At 44.8% G+C, this 23,426-nt stretch overlaps 2 protein-coding genes across 8 annotated transcripts in view; one reads left to right on the top strand and one right to left on the bottom strand.

Moving 5' to 3' along the window:
• Nucleotides 1-3,247, top strand: part of ICA1L (islet cell autoantigen 1 like) — a 60,240-nt gene extending 56,993 nt beyond the window's left edge. For 5 of the 7 annotated variants that reach the window (XM_077319190.1, XM_077319186.1, XM_077319189.1 and 2 more), the window contains 2 exons: nt 1,131-1,249; nt 2,953-3,247. In XM_077319190.1, coding sequence (XP_077175305.1) covers nt 1,131-1,243 — 113 coding nt within the window. In that variant the 3' untranslated portion in view covers nt 1,244-1,249; nt 2,953-3,247. Of the gene's footprint in view, nt 1-1,130; nt 1,250-2,947 lie in introns of those variants that run through there. The other 2 variants (XM_077319188.1, XR_013227962.1) reach the window with 2 other exon arrangements.
• A 2,648-nt stretch (nt 3,248-5,895) lies between these two features.
• Nucleotides 5,896-23,426, bottom strand: part of FAM117B (family with sequence similarity 117 member B) — a 43,166-nt gene continuing 25,635 nt past the window's right edge. The window contains 6 exon segments of the mRNA XM_077319185.1: nt 5,896-11,289; nt 15,736-15,856; nt 17,245-17,470; nt 18,097-18,240; nt 18,377-18,490; nt 19,511-19,603. Coding sequence (XP_077175300.1) covers nt 10,956-11,289; nt 15,736-15,856; nt 17,245-17,470; nt 18,097-18,240; nt 18,377-18,490; nt 19,511-19,603 — 1,032 coding nt within the window. The 3' untranslated portion in view covers nt 5,896-10,955.

The following is a 23,426-nucleotide window of genomic DNA, read 5'->3' as shown; positions in this document are numbered from 1 at the left end:
AAACCTTATCCCAGACAATCTCTAGGTGGATCGTGCTAGCAATCAAACACAGCTATTCTGCAGCAATGTTGGACTGCCGTCTGGGCATGACAGCACATTCCACAAGGGTGCATGCATCATCTGCGGCTTTGGTGGTGGGTTTTCCAGTTCAAGACATTTACGATGCAGCAACATGGTTCACACCAGGCAATTTCATGCACTAGACATGGACTCTGCAAGGGAGACAGCAATGGGTAAAGCAGTACTTCAAACCATACTCCACTCCTAAACCCACACCTACATCCTATAGTCTTGTTAATCTCCCATGCGGGACTGCACAGAAGCCACAAAGATGAAAACAGGGTTGCAGTTATCTGTAACGGCTGTTCATTGAGTGGTCTTCTGTGCAGTCACACAACCCTTCTTCCCTGCTGCGAGCCGCTGATGATTGTTGCTTGCCTGTTCAACAGCAACAGGTAAGGACTGAGGGGAGAGTGCTAACCCCTCCCACATCACATGACTTTTGGATGGGAAAGTCTCCCTGTGTGGGAAGGAGTGAGCCCTCTTGGAAGCTTTCCAGCAGTTTAGCTTGCTAATCTCCGTGGCAGGCCTGAGACTTCGCAGAACCCATGTCTGACTGCACAGAAGACCACTCAATGAACAGCCGTTACAGGTAAGTACAAGCCTGTTTTCTGCTACTTCAGACCAACATGGCTACCCAATTTGACTCTATCACAGAGCTATTTCACTATTATTCCAGTAGAGGTACACCATATGTTCCAACAGCCTCATGTTTTGGTTTGGCTTGTGGGTCAAAAATTATGTTTTGTTTATCATTACTATGGTAGCACAAACACTGCATGGGTTTAAAGGAGCAATCGTAAACAGATCAATTTAGAAACTGCGTGATATTGAATGGGGGAACATGTATTTGAATCTAAATCTCAAGATGTGGCACTGAGTCAGTGGTGCATTGCAGCCTTCTGTCTAAAATTATGTAGAAGAAATTACTTTGTCCAAAACTGATTTAGGAGAATCTTATTCCACTAAGGAATTAAGAGGAAGCATTTTTTTTTGTTGCCAATCATTTCTTTGAAGGACATGTTATGTCAGACCATCTGAGCATTTCATCTTTACCTGTTCTGCTGCAGGGGAGACTAGTAGCCAAGAGAGGCCAACGTGGTTCAGCGCTCTTGCACACCTGGATCCTCTTTCAAATCCAGATGCTATTGGCCGGTCAGATGATGAACTCCTCACTGCATGATAAAGAGTAAGTGTGCACAGGTTTTCTGTCTAAAGTGCCTTTCAAGGAGGGACACCTAAGGCTGCAAACAGGTCACTGGAATCCATTGAGTAGCTATTTAGCTATTTATTTATTTATTTATTTATTTATTTATTTATTTATTTATCATACTTATATACCGCCCTCCCCGGAGGCTCAGGGCGGTTTACATCATAACAGAGAACAATACATTACTGTTAGTGAAATATACAACACAGTCTCTGTTGAGTGGAATGATAAAACTCATGATTGCTTCCCTAATTTCACAAAATAGAAGTCACATAACTACAATGGCACAAATGAATTTCTTTACTGTTATGTATTCATTCATTTGACCTGATTTAATAGATGAAGCAATCACTCTAAAAAACTTCAAATTATTCAGAAAAGGAATGGAGGCATCTCTAGAATGGGAAAAAACAAACACAGGGTAGTAAATAACTGCACTGACAAAATATACAGAACTATATTTATATATATATAATATTTATATATATATATATATATATATATATATTATATATATATTTATATATATATAATATATATAAACCCAATCTATTCGTTATAAGCATTTCACAAATCTTAAAAGTATTACAAGTACTAATAATTTGTATCTGGGCATAAAACAAAGTGTTGGTTATTCCTTATCAGATGCCTAATTCTGTACTAGGCCTTAGAGTATGAATTTTTTAAAAATCTACAAAAGAAAAAAAAAGGAAGCCAGGGACAAATAAAGGACTTCACTAGGAACCTTCACTAGGAATCTTTGCAGAAAAATCTGAAATTGTAAAAAAGTACTTTAGGGAATTAAATCCCCCAAATAACAGAAACATCACCTCTAAAAGCAAGAAAAAAATGCCTGCTGAAGCTGTGTTCTGAGATTTCAGAGACCACGGTGGGGGTTGCTAGGCAACAACAGTAATACTTAGGCTTCAGGAGTGTACTAGCAGACCAAAACAGCCTTGAAAAATGATACACCATCTTCCACTGTAATGTCCCCTCCGCAGGGACAGGCCCAGAAACAATCAACAGAGACCCACTATCCGCATAGGCTGCATCGGCCACCACACAACTCCAGAGAGTACCAGGGAAAGAGAAGAAAACTGATGGGTAGCAGATAAAGGAAAGGGGTGGGAAGGAGAGAAGGAAGGTGGGAGCAGAGGAGGAAATAATGGGGGGGGGGGCGGCAGAGATACATGGGAAAGATATACCCTGCCTGCAAGTCCTTAGGGATCCCTGCTTGGCAAACTCTAAGTGGATTGGGGACAAATCACCCAAGGCCCACCTGCTTCCATGTGATTGTTTGCTATCTGAATCAAAGACCCTTTCCCATGTTTCCCCATCTTCTGAAATGAAATTGGTAGCCACAAGAAGCTCACAAATATTTTCACTAAGAAAAGTTTCCAGTATTTCCTGTTTATATGCTTGCAAGAAAATCAATCAATTTCAACCCTAAAAGTTTTAATCTAGGTGTTCTTTGGTATTATAATTGGTATATGAAGAGATTTCCCTATCAAAGCATCTTTAAAAAAAACACTAGGATGTAGAAAGCTGTATGGAGAAGAAAAGATTTAAACAAGTGTAATCATCCATCTGTAGTTGATGTCAAGTAAAAGAATTAATGTCTGTACAGTTCTAAAGGAGTCAATATGTTCTGAAATTTCTTCTCTGTATCTTCCTGAGGATAGATGAGAAGTGGAAGAGTTTCCTGGTATCTTGGAAAACAGCAATGCCTTCTCGAACTCCATGAAACATGCCATCTTACACCACTGTTTCCATTCCATCTCAAGGATCTGATCTTACAAAATAGCTCTTTTCCCCCTAGGAATCAAGTTTAAGGGTATATTAGAATACCATTTTTGTTGCATTTAGTTTAATTTCATTATCATCCCTCATGGTCCTGATAATTTGCTGTTCATTTGTGGGTCTGCCTTATGGTGTTCTAGGCTTTGGATCCTTAATAAATGCAGAATGTGTATAGTTGCAGCCATTGTGTCATTTTATCTGGAAGTGGAACTCTTGTCAAATGTGGGGGCACAGCTCATATTCTCAGACAGAGCCTAGCTTGGTTGCTAGCTACTGTGATTTGCCACCTTTGAGGCATTACGGTCACTAAGGCGCAAACCTGATGGAAGCTACCAGTCCATCAGATTTTCTGACAGAGCCCTAAAGCTGGTTTTTGGAGGGATGTTAATCGCGCAGCTGGTGAATGGATCAGAAGCTATCCTGGCCGCCACAGCCGGCAGAGAGAAGCAGCAAGCGTAACAGTTTCCTGAAGGCATATAAATGGCAATCTACAATTTTACATCATCATGTTGTGATCTAATACCATGACCATTCTATTTGAGGATTCTTGCCACTTATGGAGGAGACAGTTTTGCTAATACTGGAATTTTGTTTATTTCTAAATAGGATTATTTTGACTGATGGACAATTCCCCCACTGAATTACATGTTTAATGTGAAGCTAGTTTTGCATGATCCTGAATCCTCCTTTTTGTTCACCTTTCTTCTTCCAGAGCTGCCCGAGTTGGCAGTAGTATACCTTTGAATGGGTGCCTTCTGGCAGGAGGATTCCTTTGGAGGAATCGTGGCCTTTCTAATGGTCGAGGTCCATGCCACTATGCTTAGCTTAGCTAGGTCTTGCTTTACTTGGCAGGCCTCAGGAAAGGAAATGCCCCTTTTTCCATTTAGTCTTTTTTCAGTCTGAAACCAAATGTTTTCATTCATTTTCTGTCTTCTCTCACAAACTAACTGCACCAATATGTTTGGATTGGACAACTGTCAAAAGGTTTATGGTTTTAATAAACAACATTTAATTGTAATAGACAAGTAGAACTCCAGAAAGGACAAGTTGGTAGCCATGGACAGGAATTTGTTTGGTAGCTGAAACCTGACTGAGCTGGCTTCAGGAATTCACACACAGCTCCCATTATTGAGCAAATGCAGTCCAGCTAAGCAACACACTTTCGTATCTCCCCCCCCCCCCCCGCCCCGTACCGCATCCAGGGCCTTGGGTTATACTGTATGTCTTCAGCACATTAAACAATTCACCTTTTATTGTTATTGTTATTTGATTTATTTCCTGCCATTCCCTATACAGGCTCATGGCGGGTAACAATAGTTAAAAAACCCCCATAAAAACCCTGTTAAAACTCTACTTTGTTTTCTCAACAAAGATTCAGGGAGTGATTGGCAAAAACATACTGATTCTCCTAGAAAACAATTTATTAGATACAACAGACTACTTTCTATTTAAATCGGGTGCAATCGTTTGTCAGATTCCTTCCACACAGAGATGGGATTAGAGAGGATCTGAGGAATTATGGAACAGGCGTGTTGTTCTAGTGGACTCCTCTTAGTGCTGGGTTAAGCCTCCCTGTCGCTTAATCCGTGGCAGAGTCATATCAAATGTCTTACGTGATGCAGACAGTAAACAAGCTGGCCATATGGCATCAGTCTCGCTTTGGTTGTTTTGGTGTCTGGCTTCTTTTTTCCACTTTCCTTTATTGCAAAAAGGAAATTGTGTCCCAGCCCTACATGCCCTCAATAAAACCATTTAAAAACCCAGGCAATTTACACTCAAGTATTTGAGGTCTAAAAGTACTAACTGGGATCAAGAACTGGTTGACAGGTTGCACCCAAAGGGTGCTTGTAAATGGTTCACCATCTTCTTGGAGAGGAGTGATGACTGGAGGGCCTCAGGGATCAGTCCTGGGCCTGGTGTTGTTCAACATATATTCATACATGATTTGGATGAAGGAATAGAGAGGGTGCTTATTAAATTTGCAGGTGACACTAAACTGGGAGGGGCAGCAAACTCAGAAAGAATCAGGATACAAGATGATCTTGACAGGCTGGAAAACTGAGCTAAAATGAATAGAATGAATTTTAATAGTAATAAATGTAATGTTCTGCATGTAGGAAGGGAAAATCAAATGCATCACTATAAGTTGGGTGAGACTTGTCTTGGCAGTAGTAAATGTGAAAAGGATCTGGGGGTCTTAGTAGACCATACACTGAACATGAGTCAGCTGTATGACTCAGTGGCTAAAAAGGTGAATGGAATTTTGGGCTGCATTAAAAGAAGTATCATGTCCAGATCACGCGTGGTGATGTTACCACTTTACTCCACTCTGGTTAGACCTCACTTGGAATACTGTATTCAAATTTGGGCACAACAACTGAAGAAAGATGTCGAGAAACTGAAGCGTGTCCAGAGAAGGGCTACCAAGATGGTGAGGGGCTTGGAGACCACGTCATATGAGGAAAGGTTGAGGGAGCTTGGTCTGTTTAGCCAGACTGCAGTACAAATGGACAGTGGTTCATCCCTGCTCTCCTCTGAAGCAACTTGATTCTCTTTTCATTTACAAAATGAGAACTGGGACGCAGAGAAAGTAGCAATCCAGGGTTTCTCACAAGGTTAGGATCCAAATTGTAGGGGCTTTGCAAGGAAAGTCAATGCAGTCACTGTGCTATTTAAAGCAAGCTGGGGGGGGATTTAACAATGAGTATAATAAGGACACAAAATAAACTCGGGAATTAACTGTTGATCATAACGGGTTAAGTTTAGTCTAGCATCATATTTTATCATTCTGGGCAATAGCAAAGAACCGATACAACAGACAAGTGTTAACTTGAAATATTTATTGAAAGTGTGCGAGTCCCATAAAGGTGAGTAAAACATTTTTGTAAAAAAATTCAATAAAATTTCTTGGAAACCCAGGTCTTACATCTGTCGTTAAAATAAAAAACAATAGAAAAACAAGAAATGCCCAAACACACGGGTGAGCCTTGTGGGGGGAAAAGTCTCTTTTTAAAAATCTTACATCGTCAAACATCGTTGGTCTTTGCAAATACAATGTACCAAATTACATGTGGATTTCTCCAGAATGTCTTTGAGCGCTGTACTGGCTGAAAACAGAATAGCCAGACTTGAGCAAGAGTGAGTGAACCAGGAAGGAAGAATTCATCACATGCCACTGGCAGTGAGATGCTGTGATTAAGTCACACAACAATATCCAGACAGTTAAGGTAAAAAGGAAGGACACATCTTAAGGAACAGTCAGACAACATACAAGAAACCAAGGAAAGGATCCATGTGTAGCAGCTAAAGTTCACCAAGAACCGCTTGCCTTATCGTTACCTCCTGGGTTTTTGATAGGCACCACTTAAAGGATTTCAGGTGTTTCAGAAGCCTACAGAACAGCACTGAGGAGCAGCTTTGCTTGACGACTTGCCCCAAGACAGTGATGGAGCCACCAACAGCCAACTGAAACCACAATGACAACCCTGGTCTCAAACGGCACAACTCGGTCATTAACAGCTCACATCCAGTTATAAAACAGAATTTTGCTTATTTCTTGAGAATTTGTAAAGCAGCAGGGATGTTTTCAAATGGAAAAATAAACTATAAGAACTCCTGTTTTCATTAACCAATTTTTAAAATTGCAAAAAGCAATTTCCACAGGCCTAATTATCAACCCAATAACGCCACTCCAAGGATTTCCAGGCCCTCTGTTTCACTTGCAACGCTTGCTCCCTAACCTGGTTTAGCGTATCAGCGGCCTTTCTACCGGATGCTGCCAAAACTCAGCAGAGCAACAAAATCTAAGGAGACCAATGCATTGGCTTACCCAGAAAAACTGTCTGGTGCCATTATCTTCAACAATGGGCTCAAAAAACAAAAGATTTGTGATTCAAAGATCCCATTCTTAAGAAACCGCTCTACTTTGCAAGAGGACTTCTCGATGAGGATGAGCAACATGGAGGCTTCTCTCTACCAGCGAAGGTATTTCACCTCTTGGAACCCGTTCTAAGAGAAAGACCAGGTGCAGGCAGAAGCGATCGACTCTCTTCAGCAACCCTCATTCACTGCCCTAGCACTCGTCACCTGGTGCCTTTCCTGACAGCAGAAGAAACAGCAGTGGAGTCAGAAGGGCTGGGTGTGGCAGAATAGGGAGCACCTACTCGAGGTCTGCAGACACATAGATTCCCCTTTTGGGATGCAGCTCAGTGACATTCTCTTTTTCTCTGTTTTTTGGCTCCTGAAAGGTCAGCTACTGAACACAAATCCCCTTCCTCCCTCGTCCAGGTGCACCCCTTGTCTTTCTTGCCAGTCACCTGTACGCAGCTCTAGAGCTAGGAAATCAGAATGGATTGGGTTGTCACAAGTTCAAGTCCAACTTGTGGGGAAGTCACTGCCTTCATCAAGGCAGAAAATACATCATACAGACACACCCTTGTACACATCCACACTCTCTTCACCCTGCCCAATTTCTAACTGCTTATCTTGCCCAGGGTAACAAATGCTGGTAGACTTAGTAATGAAAAGAGAAGATATCCTCATGATTTCTAACTAGCTGCACTTCCATGCTTCTGGAAGATTGCTTGATTTCTGCCCTTCCTCTGTACATGTCGGAGAGAGAAACCAACATTGAACCAGGCGGCTAAGTAAGACTCGGGGAATCTTATAAACCCCGGCCCTAAGGAGGTGAAGCTGGCTTTAACCCGGGCTAGGTGGAAAGCTCATAGGAGAGATCAAGGCCCTGCAGGACTAAATCAGCCCCCACAGGGCCTGGAAAATGGAGCTATTCCACCAGGCTTATGACCGAGACCAAAAATAACTCCCACCAAGAAAAGCTGGCCTCGCCCCTGGGGATGGGATGAGGGGGAGGAAGATTGGTTCAGTTTCCAAAGTGGGGAGGAGTTTGCCCCAGTCACAGGATGAGAATTCCAAGTCTAAGCTACAGGAGACGTTGCATCTCTGGAGAAGAGTTGCTTTTTATACCCTGCTTTTCAGTACCTGAAGGAGCCTCAAAATGGCTGACCACTGCCTTCCCTTCCTCTCTCCACAACAGACACCCTGTGAGGCAGGTAGGGCTGAGAGAGCCCTGACAGGGCTGCTCAGTTAGAGACAAGCCCAAGGTCACCCAGCTGGCTGATGTGGAGGAGTGGGGAATCAAACCTGACTCCAGATTAGAAGCACTACACCAAGATGCCTCTCAAGTCAAGAATGCCACAGTTTCTGATGTGTGAACTGGAAAGAAGTCAGCTGAATGGTCCAAGGCACCCTGTTTTTTTTCCTCTTCCATGCAAAACCCACCATATTTTATCACCAAGGTTCAAGCAGCAAGGAAGTAAATGAGTCCAGGACCATTAGATGTCAAAACTGTTTTGCATGAAAGATGTTTTAAGACATCTTGCAGTGATTAATTAAAACAATTCATCTTACATTTTGAAGGGTTTCTAAGACCAACATTTAAAATGTGATTCCAAAAACAGCACTTCACCTCTCGGGGCCTCTATGAAAAGATCTCTTTAAAACCATCCTATGGTCTGGAACCTGTAAGCTGATAACCAACGGGGTCAGACGCACCACAGACGCCCATTTTTCCATCCTCTACGCAGCCAATGTTAAGTATTGTCAAAATGAAGTTCACTACATCAGATGACTGACATTAAGGTCAACCTTCTTTTTCCTCTTATACTGCTTTCTCACACAGGCCATAATGTACTTTAAATTGGAGTGCAAAACATCCATGGGGATTCAACACTCTCAAATAAAAGTACACAATGGAAATGTTTTTGTAGCAAGTAACAGATCTTAGGATTGGATATTCTAGCAGGTCCATCCCCAGAACAGGGTGAGCCATCCTGGTCTCCCAACCCAACAATGGAAACACAAGACACAACTCAAACGATATGCCGGTGTTTAGAAGCCTCGTTTCGAGCAGTGAATTCCAGAAGGCCAGGCACAGAAAACTGTCACTTGAGGGAATACACACACACACACACACACACACACACCCTGAGAACGGGGGGGGGGGGAGACATTCCCGTGAAGTGAAGGCAAAAGACTAGTCAATGCAGGAGACGATGGCTGCTATGCCACACTACTGCAACACCACAAATGAGTGTAAGATCCAATCAACTTGCGCATGACTCACTTCCAATCAGTGGCAAAATGGCACTTCCTCCCCACTCAGCGTGTGGCGTCCATCATCAACAGCTGCTACTCAGAATGGGTCACATTAATGCTCTGAACTGAAGAGCTGGTGTTTATAAGCCCACTTTTCACTATCTGAAGGCGTCTCAAAGCAATTTACAAGCGCCTTCCCTTCCCCAGAACAGGTACCTTATGAGGTAGGTGAGGCTGAGAGAGCTCTGAGAGAACTGTGACTGTCCCAAGGTCACTCAGCAGGCCTCTTGTGGAAGAGAAGTAGGGAATCAAACCCAGTTCACCAGAGTCCACCACTCTTAGCCACTGCACCACGCTGGCTCATGTGCCTCAAGACATTGTTACTTTTCAAAGATTAGTTGGCTCCAATTATGTTTGATCAGTTCTAGATCCAAAATCCCTTCGAAACCACTGTGCTGCCCTCACAAGTGTCAGCAACTTTGGAGAGGTTTCGGAACTAGCTCAGGCTGGGCTACTGCAAATACCATTTTGTATCCAGAGTTGTTCTGTGCCGTCCACAGGCCAATTGAGCAAAAGAAAATCCTTCCTGTTTCTTGACTATGATACAATAATTTTAGAAAAACACACACAAAATAAATGAAGTGGGAAATATCTGAAGACCAATACTAAGAATCAGACAGTTCTTAGCTTAACACTAACAATACTGCTAGTCCAAAAGGAGACCAGGCCCACTGAAGATAAACTGCTTTAACACATACCATGCCTTGCAAACTATTACCCTCAACAGACCCACAAAACAGTACTTGGACAAGCGGGAAGAAACATGCACGGCCATTTCAAGGTCATATGACTAGAGCCTATAAAGTACAGTGGCAAGACATGATCAGGTATGGGCCAAAGGCGAGGCAAGACTTGGACAGCAACACAGGAAACCAAGACATCCCAAGAGGCACTGATGTGACAGTCGATTGGCATTTGGAGGGGGGGGGGGCAGGGCGAATGGGTCTGAAACACAACACGAGGAACCACCCATCACACGACTGGCCGAAGTGCTCTAAAAAGCTATTCCCGGACAAACAGCTCTACGCGAGTGCTAATCCACCCCCCGCTGCCCTCCCAATGCACACGATGAACCGATATTGCTTTCCTTTTTTTAGTCTGAAGAATAGTAGGCTTATTTGGGAGAAGGAATTAAAACATGGTGACATGACAAGACTGCTGAAAAGTCTCAATCCTTTGGTCCCAACAGCTGGAATGATGTGGTTCAAAGTTATGGGATGGCCTGTTCTCTGTGCGCATCAGAAAACACAAGATTTTAAAACAAAATATTTTTGTACAAACTAATGATCTTATAGTATCATTTGCTTGTCTTCCCTTTGCAGATATTTTTCTGGGAATAGCTGGTACATCAGACTTCTTGATCCTTGTTTTTTTTAGGGAAAAAAGGAAGTTCAATTTGGGACCCAACGCCTCAGAAAAACCGGTCCTTCCAATTGTATAGAATTAGGCATGTCTTCATCCTTTATAGTACCAAAGCTTTTGAAAAGTGCAGACCACGGACTGATCTTGAGCCTTCACAAGACAAATGTGGCCATCTCTTTTTCCTAGGTCTCACACCCAGGCGATCAGTCATGGAGATCAATATACTAGCCTGACCTGTTTAGCAGTTTTTGGAATTGCCAGCAATTATGACGCAAACAGATGCAATTAGGAAGGCTTAAATCACCATCAACTTCAAAAAGGTTGCCCCCAGAAGGTCATGCCACGGAGGTTATCCTTCCGCTTCTTCGCTGTGTGCTGACGGCTGGAACACGGACATCTGGGGGACGACTTTGCTTGAGCTGCTGCTGCTGCTGCTGCGGGAGAGCCGGTCTTGGTCTGCCCCTGCCGACAGGGAGGCCATGGCGATGGGCTGCAGCAAAGCCGGCGTCATCCCAGAGGGGACGGTCAGGTTGTGACAAGCACCCTTGAGAGTGAGATCCTGGGTGGGGAGAAGGGGCTTGAGGATGCTGACGAGGCAGAAAGCAGAGCCACTTTTGGGAATGAAGTTCACTTTGTTCTTGTCCGGACAGTAGAAAGGTGGAATTTCATGTAGGGGTTTTGGCCTACAAATGGGGGGGGGGGGGACACATGAAAAAGAGAAAATTAGGTTCTAACCTGGCAACAAGAGCCTTTTCTATTTTAAAATAGGAAGAATTAGGTGCACTGAAAATTGCATTAATATTCATAACCCCATTATGCAAGGGAGCATCACAGCTTCAATCTTTCTTACGGTTATACGGTGAGTAATTGTCACAGCACTGTGTGAAAGAGTTACTGGACCAAGTTGTGTCAATATTTTTATTTATTTACAACCACCCCAACCCCCTCCCCCGGCTATATACCAGAGAAGAACACCAAGAATTTAATCGAGATTTCAATGAAATCACTTCTAGTTAGGCTTAGTACCATCCTTAATAATCTGGCAGGGTCCCATTGAACCCGAAATCTCCAAAAACATGCACAATATAAGATGGTTTAAGACTTTTACAACCTTCTGAAACATATATATATAAGCCACTATAAGGATGAACCTCTAGGATAGCCTTTCTTAACTTCTTCAAGCTTGAGAATCACAGAATCATAGAGTGGGAAGGGGCCACACAGGCCATCTAGTCCAACCCACTGCTTAACGCAGGATCAGCCCTAAGCATCCTAAAGCATCCAAGAAACCCCAGGAATGGTGTGATTGTTTAGAATATGGTTGAGAAGCATAGCCATGTACACACCCACCTGGGGACCTCCCCTTCCCCTCACCTCCAGGCCCATCAATCCTTCTGACCTCTGGGATTCCAGCACTTCCTCCGTTGCACCCTTCTCTATTAGCGCCTTCATTGCCAGAAACAAGTCAGGTGCTGCTTAGTTTGAAACCTCCCACTGAAGTAAACATGGAGGTGTCCATTTAAATTCTAATCTATAGTGATTATCAGTGGGACCTACTCATCTGAAGAGATGTTCTCCCAAGCAGCAGCAAACCAAGCTGACCTGTCCCCAGTCTTAACAGTGACCACATCTGCCTTGAGTCAGAAACTAGATTTCTGAGATGACATTGCCTCTCTCTGAGGTGGCAGCTGGTCTTTGGCCTAGAATGGCTAGCAGCCTGCACTTAGAATATCTCTGTTGAGATATTCAACAGTCTAGACAGAAGATACTGGGAGCCTTGAGGGTTAGTATATCAGCAGTCCCTCTGGTAGGAGTGCCAGATCTGATGGGAAAACCGGCTATGTTTATACAGAAACTGTAAAGGTTGGGATGCAAATGATTTCACTGTCTTATTAAGAGAAAGTTCACGTTAGGTAAGGTGGGGAGTGAAGTCAAGCTGAGACAGGGTCAAGAGCCAGAGAAAGTCAGAAACTAAAGACATAGAAGTAGAGCCAAGAGTGTAGTCAGAAGCCAGGAAACCAGGAGTCGGCCAGGAGGAACTTCACCACAGTGAACTGGAACATGGACTCATCTGGCAAGACAGCAGGTAAATGCACATGTTGCACCCACGGATGACCTTGGCTCAAGGTCCTCCTGAAATACACCAGAGCTGGGTGGGGCACCCAGAGGGCTTGCAGCTGGACCTAATCCTTGTCAGAGTTGCAGCTGGGCCCCATCTACCTTGACAATGAGCTGACAGGTGTGCCAACCTTCTGACAACTGTCAAGGTAGATCAATGGCGCTGCCAATGCCACTCTGGTGAGTGTCCAGGGTCCGCAGGGCCTTGGCCTGGTGGCACTGGTGCTGCCCCTCTGGCGAGTCCTTGGGGCCAGAGGCCTTGTGCTGGGGCTTGACGTAAACAGGCACACAGGGCTGAGTATTACTGCCTGGCTGGTGCTTAGCTGCTCATCACCCAGGATCTCCTGGTGCCTTCGGAGCACCCCCTGGTGCTGGAGTCATTGGCATGGACACGACCCCAGGCCTGCTTATGCGTACTCGCCCTATGGGACTGCACAGAAGATCCACGATGAACAGGAGGTTCCCAATAAGTCTACATGAAAACTCTTCTCCCAGAGCCCACAGGAAAGTGGGGGTTCATCTTCAGAGCTCCCACATGGGATCGGTGCCTGACAAAAGGCCAGCCGCGAAGAACTCGCAAGCTATATATATATATATATATATTTTTTTTTTAAAAAGTTGAGATGTTCCCAAGAGTGCTCACCCCTCCCCTCACCGAGCGTGACTTTCCTGCCCAGACTCACATGACTAGGGAGGGGCTAGCACTCCCCCCTTAGTTCTTTTCCTGCTGCCGTTGAGGGAAGGCTGTTCAGCAAGCTGAAGAGAAATGTTACCTCAGATTCAGAAGGAGAGGCGAACACCTCAGAATTGATATTAGAGGCCACTGTTGTAGGACAGGGCCTTGTTTAAATAAATAAATATTGCAAAAGAGAATGAAGGGGGTGGGGTGAAAATCACCCCAATGGAGAGCTCGGAGTCTGTCACCTCTGACAACCTCCACAATGCCTTAGCCTTGCTGTCAAAACACCTCAACATTTGAGGAAAGGAAGAACAGTTCGTCTGGAAATGGCCTCAGATCCGCAAGGCGATCAAGCGGTTCATTTATGGGCCAGCAGCCACCTTGGTGAGCTCCGAGCCTGTCCCATTGGTGCCTAATCAGAAGAGGAATTTGCCCTGTCTAGGGCTGCACCAACACCAGCTTGGTGGAGTGGTTAGGAGTGCAAACTTCTAATGTGATGGAGCCAGAACTGATTCCCCACTCCCCCCCATGCAGCCAGCAAGGTTGACGTTGGGCTCACCGCAGCACTAACAGAGCTATTCTGAGCGAGCTGGAATCTCAGGGCTCTCTCAGCCTCCCCTTCCTCACAGGGTGTCTTTTGTGGGGAGAGGAAAGGGAAGGCGATTGTAGGCTGCTTTGAGACTCCTTTGGGTAGAGAAAAGTGGCCTAGAAGAACCAACTCTTCTTCAGTAATCTCAGGGCTCTCTCAGCCTCCCCTCCCTCATAGGGTGTCTGTTGTGGGGAGAGGAAAGGGAAGGCGATTGGAAGCCCCTTTGAGACTCCTAGTAAACAAAAACAGCATGCAAAAGCCCACTGGTGAAGGAGAGAGGGCCCAAGTGGCTGATTTATGGCCAGTAGCCAAGAATTTCCCGCTAAATATCCGGAAGAAGTTCCTTAGAATAAGAGGAGTTCCTTAGTGGAACAGGCTTTCTCGGGAGGTTGTGAGTTCTCCTTCTATGGAAGTTTTTAAGTAGAGGCTAGATAGTCATCTGACAGAAATGTTGGTTTTATGAACTTAGGCAGATTATGAGTGGGTGGGCAGGATGGGATATGCCTGTTGGTCTCTTATGACCCTTCCTTGCTTACCCCAGAAAATTGCTAATTGCTGCTGTGAGATGGTTGGTGAATTTCGTCCAGGCCAGGCTGGATTCTGGAGATTTTGAGGCATGAAACTGGGGTCACCGTGAGTGAGAAGGTAGTTATGAGTTCCTGCATTGTGCAGGAGGTTGGATTAGTTGACCCTGGAGGTCCCTTCCAACTCTATGATTCTATGAACAACAGTTACAGGTAAGTGCAACCCTGTTTTATCTCTAGTCTTACACTGAGCTTTGGAGATGCTCTAGATCACAGGTGGCCAAAGTGGCTCTTCATATGGCCATGGGCTACAATTCCCATGAGCCCTTCTATCAGGGCCTCATGGGAATTGTAGTCCATGGACATCTGGATAGCCACAGTTTGGCCACCACTGCTCTAGACATTCACTTCCTTTCTGAAGGGCGAGCACCATCAGAGTCTCCCTCCACACGTCATGTGGAACTGGCAAGAAGAACTGAGGCCTCACCACACAGATGTGGTGACCTTTGAAGACACTGAAGAGCAGAGGAGACATGGCCCCTCAGGACAAACTGTGCCTGGCTCCCAAGAGCATCCAGAAATTGCAAACTGAAGAAATTCACATCTCTTTGGCCAGAAAGGCATCATGTCAGATCATATTGTGACCCATTCCTAGCAACAATCTACACCAGGCGTTCTCAATCAGGGTTTCTTGACAATCCTGGAAGAGTTTCCCCAAAATGATGGAAATTAATTTTTGTATATTTAATGTGTTCAATATTTATTGGATGATATGACCATATATGGTCATGTTGAACTGCCCCCACCCCCACCCAATGGCCAAAGACTGGCTTGAAGGGGGTGGGAAGGGGAGGGGCCCCAGGTGGGCATGTCCACAGCTCTGCTTCCCAACCATATTCTGCAGAATTGCATCACTTCTGGGGTTTCTCAAAGCCTAAAAAATGTTTCAGGGGGTTCTCATGCGTAAAAAATTTGAGCAAGACTGGTCTACACTGATGGAGCAGTTTAGGATTCCCCCCTTGCTATCTGTAACAGTCTCTGAAAAACAGGCTGTATTTGGCTTTCAATAACTGCTTAATTACGGGCTGTCAATGCAGAACTGGGCGCCCAACCTTAAAGCCCTGCGTTATGCAGACTTATGCAAAACCAATCGCTTATGCAAATGTTTATTAAAACTCAAGGGTTAAGTTTTAGTTCTTTGAAGTGCAGAGCTACTTACAAGCTTTCCTCAAACACTTTCACCTTCTCGCAGCCTTCAGGAGGTTCACGTTTGAACATGTAGCTGTTGTTGGGTTTTGGTGAGGTGGCGTATTTGGGCAGCGGGGAGTTGTTTCCATTCTCTGAAGTGAGCAAAGCATCAATTTATTTAACATACGATAAATCACCTCTCTCATCCTTGATTGCTTCACATACTAAGAGAGATGACGAAGTGTTCTAAGGGTAAGAAGCCTCCTCTTGGAGTTCTGGGAATGCCTTTCCTCTATGCATGCAAACCAGCATGTTAGCTCTGCAGAAGATCTCTAGTGTATGGATGTAAGAAGAACCCTGCTTGATCAGACTGGATCAGCTCAATAGTCCAGCTAGCCCAGCATCCCGTCTCACTCAGTGGCCAGCAAAAGGACCCGTCAGCTGAAAACCAAGGACAAATATGAACAAGCTGATGATGGCTAATGTGCAAAGCGTTGATTATAATCTTCAAAGCAGAGTCAAAATGAGCTCGTTTTGGACCAAAATTGTCTTCCTCAGTGACACTCTTGTTTTTACGATTCAATATAAATGATTCAATGTTCTCTCTCCAAAAATATTCACTCATGGTGTCTCTTGGACCATATAGGTTCATATACCTTTACGATGGGGATCCAGTGGTCAGTACTGACAATATAGTCCTCTCCTTTTGACGCTGTTTTGAAGATTATAATAAACATCTACATATTAGCCATCGTCAGCTTGTTCATATTCATCCTCACTCAGTGTCCAACCAGTTCCTCAGGGAAGCCAACAACAGGGCATAGAGGCCAAGGCCTTCCCCTGAGGTTGCCTCCTGGCTCTGGGCTTCAGAGGGTTGGTGCCTCAGAATGTGGAGGTTTCCCTCAGCAACCATGACTAGGAGCCATTGGAAGACGTGTCCTCCATGGATCTAACCCCCCTTTGAAGCTGTCCTCACATTCTCTGGCAGTGAATTCCACATTTTAATCACTTTCTGGGTATTTCCTGTTGTCCATCCTGAACCTCCTGCCCATCAGCCTCATTGGATGTCCTCAAGTCACAGTCTTTTGGGAGACGGAGAAAAATCTCTCTGTCATCTCTCTCCACCCCACGGCTCGTTTGACAAAGCCCTGTCATTTGACAAACCCTGTCCTCCTTTAGTTGTCTCTTTTCTCAACTGAAAAATGGCAGACTCTTCAGCTTTTCCTCATAGGTGCTCCCACCCCCTGGTATACCTTTGGAGGCTTAAGATCATGCCTGCCAAATGAGCAGCCAGGGAAACCTGTTCTACAACTTCTCTCTTTTCTGAGTTAAAAAAATACTCAATGCTTTCTTCCCATAGTTAGAATCCGCTGCCTTCAGAAGCCCAAGTATATAATAAATGCCTCTTCGCCCATCTTAAAAAGAGAAAGATCAAGGTAATCAAAGTTTCTTAGATCAAGGCCTACATCAAAAGATGGTTGAAGGGCAAAAAGAGAAAATGCCCTTCAGGTCGTAGCCCAAGTACTCTTTCAGGCCGTACCTTTATCTCTAGACTCCACAAGCAGATCCTCAGTAGAGCACGGACTCTCCTCGCTGCCCTCATTGGAGATGGCAAGAAAAGAACTGGGGGACACAGACTGGGACCGGCTGCTGTTGTTGCTGCCCTTCTCTGTTCCCCCCGGAGTCTGCGTATCGATGCTGCGGGTACTGCTGCTGCGCTGCACCAGGGGAGGTGGAGCTCGATGCCCATCTGGAATATCCTGTGGCTGTTGGAAGGGAACGTGCATGATATACTCTTGGCCATGTAGGAGACGACTAATCTTGTCTGGTAAGGAATTACTTTATGCGTTAATGGACTATTTTGGGCCTCTCCAATAAATCTCTTTAGTATAAGATTAGTTATTCTTCAGACTCCAACAACAACAAAGATGTAAGAGATTTGAGGTCTGGGAAGTCATTCCAAGGAAGTGAAAAGTAGCTCTATTTAAGAGGATTCTGAAGGGATGATCCCACATGAAAAAGCAACTCCCCTGCCTACAGCGAGGTTCCACAACACCCCCGTGAGCGTGTCTTAGCTTCTCCTTGGAACAATGATTCCAGATCTTCCCACAGACATCTCTGGAAAATGTTCAACCTGCAGCTAGGCAGATCCTCTTAGGAACACTGCCCAGTGGTCCTTGTGACTGACTATTCGAGTCTTCCCAACACAGACTCTGCATCAAAATACTGAGGCACGTAACATCCTTGTCCTTCACCCTGCAGTGACAGTTTTCTCACTGGCTTGTTTGCTCCTCTCCTGCGCTCTACAATAAGCTCGGCCAGTTCTGAGATTCAAGGCGTTAGATACCACACATGCTTCAGGTTACACATTCCACGGCCGGCGTGTACTCACAATTAATTGTTCCTCTTTCTCTCCCGTCTCCTTTATTATTATTTCAATCTCCTGATTAAGTCCCTCTATGCTGTTGCGGAAACGTGAGCCTGTTGACTTGGCGATTGGCATCACAGGGACGAGCACGTTCTTTGGGACGGGGGCCTGAAACCCCAAACAAGGACAACCACGATTACACCTCTCTGGTTTGAAGCAGGAAAACTAGAGCGTCGCTCGTTTACGTGCTACGAAGATGACCCGGCAGATCCCAAGCTGCCTCAGGCCTAGTGGCATCCCTCACCTGGCACTGGTTGATGGCTGCGTGATTGCCATGGAATGGAGACTGCCGCTCCTTCTCGCGGTGGTGCCTGCTGCTGTGCTTGCTTCTTTGCAGCTGTTGGCGTAGCTTGGCAATCTAATGGGACAAGCAAACATTTTAGATTTCTTACAGCATGGACATTTGCCACGCCTGCCTGTCAAAAGGGACCTTAAGAATTCTTACTCTACCAGGTGCTTTATTTTGGAACAGTAGTCAGCTTGCAAAAAAATTCAGAGGCTTTTTTCTCTTCCACCCACAATATGTTGACAGCACAACCATACACACAAGCATACCCCTCCCCACAAATGCAGGCTGGGGGTAACTTCAGTCTGCCTCCATCACTGCTGGGGGAAATGGAACAAACAGGGCCCAGCTGGGGGAAATGGAACAAACAGGGCCCACTCTTCTTCGGAGGCAGCTCTTGTCACTGGCCTGGCCCCCTTCTTCAACACAGGATGGAGCAACAGGAAGACTGAGGCTCAAAGGCATATCAGGGTCTTCATCAGGGCCTGGAGAAGCAAGCTGGAGAGATTGTGTGGCTCCATGAGAACCCCCGAACCTTTGCTAGCAGCACATCACTTCCCACCTATGGGCAGTGATTCCACACCGTTTCCTCCTCCCAGGCCGGTCTGAAGAGAAAATGAAGGCTGCCCAATGGCTTGTTGCTCAGACACAACAGGCATCTTAGCCTGAAAACACCCTCAGTGCATTGTAACAAAACTGAAGAAATGGACTCTCTTGCATACATGATGGTTGTAGCAATTATAAAAATGCTAAAAAGGTGACAGTAAAAAGTCCTTGTGGCTTTTAGTGACAGTAACTTCTTACCGTCCTGTCCAACTTACACTGGGTCCTGCTTTCCTATGATTATTCCAATACCATAAAAAGTCACATTAATGATTTGCCTAGTGGACCAATTTCTCCACAGTGATGTTGTTCCCTACTGGATCGTTCTCTTCTATGCCGCTCCCTGTCTTAAAGCCAGGCCAACAGATGATCAGGTTTGTTATTCCTTTGAACTGTATGGCTGTTTCCCGCTCTTAGTACTGGGCACATGGAAGCAGAATGGGCCTGTGCTGTGGGAAAGCTGAGTACAAACATAATAGGTTCCCCAACCTCCTTGAGTTGGTCTGTGCTGCCCCAAGATGCTGAACGCTTATGAGAGCCTTTCTTCTTTTCCAAATACTCTTCAGCCCAAGCACTCTCCGTCTACAAAAAAAAAAAAAATCATACAGACAAGTTAAAGGAAAAGAATCATAAGTTCAATAGAATGTGGGTAAACAAAAAGCAGTGATTAAAATCAGAATCAGGTTAAGACATTTTAAATGTCCTGGTTTTCGATACAACGGTATTGAGGTCTAGTAACTCTTAAAATCATGGCCCTGTGGCATTATCCAAAAACCTAACATTCTATGCACATCATGGCAGCAAATGTATCTGACATGGAGACAAACTAATAACAGAAGCTTGTGTTTTACTGAATTGTTTTAGTTTTATTGTTGTTTTAAATTGTTCAAATGTTTCAATATTTTTAGGGGCATCACCTCGGGGACCTTGATCAGGCGGAAAGGCAGCATAAACAATATTTAAATTAGGGCATATAATACTGTTTTTGCCTATAAATCCAGAGTTTGCAGAACAGTCTCTCAGCCCAAAGGAATTGCTATGTTCTTTCTACCTCACAGAGATGTCCTGTTTGAAGCTTCTGAACTATTAGAGCTTAATCTTCAGGCAAGGGTTCTTTATCAGTGTCCCTACATAAACATTTACCAGGGAGAAATCATTAAGATACCAAATTCTTCCATCTAAATCCACAACACAAATCCGAGCAAACTACATGAGCAAAGGCTTTTGAACTGTACTCGCAGATAACATTTAATGGGTCTTTTTGATTGTAAACTGATATGTTTCAGTCACTATTGCAAATTCATGCTTATCAGGAACTAGAATTGGAATATTTGTTTGACTCAATAACCAACATCAACTTGATTTAAATTAATCTATCGTGAGTGCAGTGAGTCTAACAAAAGTAAATAGTTCCTGAAATGAAACACATTATTCAAATCCACCCAAGTCCCGTCTGCAACGTATGTCCTCCACACCAACAAGCTTGGCCCTTCCAAGTGGAAGGAAAAGGCGTGAGCCAGCCATGCAACACCTACTCCTCGTTGCTGCAGCTGAACTTGCCAGAAAGGGAGACTATATCTGTGGAACCTGCTACTGGATGCAGGCAGTGTTTATTTTATAATTTAATTGCTATCCCGACCTTCCCAAAAAAGCTGGCTCGAGGCAGCTTACAACAAGATAAAACAGAATAAAACAGAACAATACAATACAATACAATCCACTTTCAAATTAAAAATCCCAGTGAACACGCCAAGTTAACAATCCCACAGATGGCGGATAAAGCCCCTTCCCCATCCCAGGGGGACATTTCACATTTCCAGCCGCATCCACCCACCAAAGTCACTCAGGCCGAGATCTACCCGCCAGCAATACTGCTTAGCTGCTTAGCCAAGTCTATTAGTGTGTATTTCCATTTTGCAGACAATGGTATTAGCCCATCCAGATGGCCTTCTCCGTGGCTTCTGTGCAGTCCCTCATGGGTCTGCACCTTCCCAGTCCTGCCACGGGAGGAGCTAGCAGCGCCCAAGAGTGCCCCCCCCCCCATCTGATAGGAGCTTGATTTTTCCAGCCCCAAAGTCACATGACTGGGGGGGGCAAGCCCTTTTCCCCTCAGTTCTCTTTCTGCCCCCCAGGAGGCTGTTCCAGCCAGCGGTCCAATACTTTCCTCAGAAGGAAAAACAAAAAAACAAGCAAACAAAAGGAAGGAGAAGCAAAACAAGAGACCTGAGAGAAAAGGAAGCGAGTATTAATATTCAAAGGCTGAATTTAGCCTATTATCGGGCTTCATGGCTCTTTTCAAAAATGTTCTACTTGTTGGGCGAAGATGGCTCAGATGGATCTCCATAATACCTGTCTCTTACGCCTAGGAGAGGGACACAAAATGGCCTAAGGCGAGAGGGGGAAGGGAAACTGCCTGAAAGCGTCTTTGTGGGAGACGGCCCCGCAAGCCTCCACCCCCCATTCTGGAGAGGGCCCATCTGCTACTAGAACAGCCAGTGCCCCACCGGAGAGCTCCTTGCCCCTGCTCCTGAGATGGGCCCTTGCAGAGCGGCCTCTGAGCCCGACAAAAAAGCCCAAAGGGAACACAGAGCCACAGTTAAAGAATAATCAAAATACAAAAAGCATTTGCAGAAACTGTAAGCCAAAACAATTTCAATTAAGACATGACAAGAATATAACCATTTTTTAGAACAACAACTAGTTTCAGAATAATTGGCTTATTAATACCAAACTGATTCAAGTGGATAGCTATGATTTGAGATGGGGAGCCAAGGAAGCTTGTAGCCAGACGCGGATGTTGGATTTTCGTAGGGCAAACTTTAATAAACTCAGAGACATGATGAGTGTCATACCATGGACGAGAATGCTGGAAGGGAAGGGAGCATGTGAAGGGTGGGCGCTACTCAAACAAGAGCTATTGAAAGCTCAATCAATGACTATCCCAGAAAGACGAAAACACTGCAGGAGCTCTAAGAAGCCTATTTGGATGAACAGAGAACTTCAAGAGGAACTAAGAAAGAAAAGGAAAATGTTCAGGAAATGGAGGGAAGGACAGAGCTCTAAAGAAGAGTACCTACAGGTTACTAGGCACTGTAGATCAATCATCAAAAAGGCCAAAGCTGAGAGTGAGCTAAGATTGGCCAGGGAAGCCCACTGTAACAACAAGAAAAGATTTTTCAGTTATGTGAGGAGCAAACGTAAAGTAAAGGAGGCAATAGACCCACTGTTGGGTGCGGATGGACAAACTCTAATGGAAGATGCAGAGAAAGCAGAAAGGCTTAGTGCCTATTTTACATCTGTTTTTTCCCACAGGTCAAAGTGTTTAGGCACATCTAGAGATGGCCGTAGCCAAAGGATAGTGTCTGGGTGGCAGGTTAACATGGATAGAGAGGTTGTCGAGAGGCATTTAGCTGCACTGGATGAGTTCAAATCCCCTGGTCCGGATGAAATGCACCCGAGAGTACTCAAAGAACTTTCCAGACAACTTGCACAGCCCTTGTCCATCATCTTTGGAACCTCTTTAAGGACTGGAGATGTCCCGGAGGACTGGAAGAGAGCAAACGTTATTCCGATCTTCAAAAAAGGGAGGAAGGATGACCTGGGAAACTACAGACCAGTGAGTCTGACTTCTGTTGTGGGGAAGATAATGGAGCAGATATTAAAGGGAGCGATCTGCAAACATCTGGAGGACAATTTGGTGATCCAAGGAAGTCAGCATGGATTTGTCTCCAACAGGTCCTGCCAGACCAACCTGGTTTCCTTTTTTGACCAAGTAACAGGTTTGCTGGACCGGAGAAATTCGGTTGATGTCATTTACTTGGATTTAAGTAAAGCTTTTGACAAGGTTCCCCATGATGTTCTGATGGATACGTTGAAGGACTGCAATCTGGATTTTCAGATAGTTAAGTGGATAGGGAATTGGTTAAAGAACCGCACTCAAAGAGTTGTTGTCAATGGTGTTTCATCAGACTGGAGAGAGGTGAGTAGCGGGGTACCTCAGGGCTTGGTGCTCGGCCCGGTACTTTTTAACATATTTATTAATGATCTAGATAGATGAGGGGGTAGAGGGACTACTCATCAAGTTTGCAGATGACACCAAATTGGGAGGACTGGCAAATACTCCGGAAGATAGAGACAGAGTTCAATAAGATCTGAACACAATGGAAAAATAGGCAAATGAGAACAAGATGCAATTTAATAAAGATAAGTGTAAAGTTCTGCATCTGGGTCAGAAAAATGAAAAGCATGCCTACTGGATGGGGGATACGCTTCTACGTAACACTGTGTGTGAACGAGACCTTGGGGTACTTGTGGATTGTAAACTAAACATGAGCAGGCAGTGTGATGCAGCGGTAAAAAAGGCAAATGCCATTTTGGGCTGTATCAACAGGGGCATCACATCAAA

Source organism: Paroedura picta, chromosome 2 (genome assembly GCF_049243985.1).
Source record: "Paroedura picta isolate Pp20150507F chromosome 2, Ppicta_v3.0, whole genome shotgun sequence".
Lineage (NCBI taxonomy): Eukaryota > Metazoa > Chordata > Lepidosauria > Squamata > Gekkonidae > Paroedura > Paroedura picta.
This window is presented reverse-complemented; position numbering and strand designations above follow the sequence as displayed.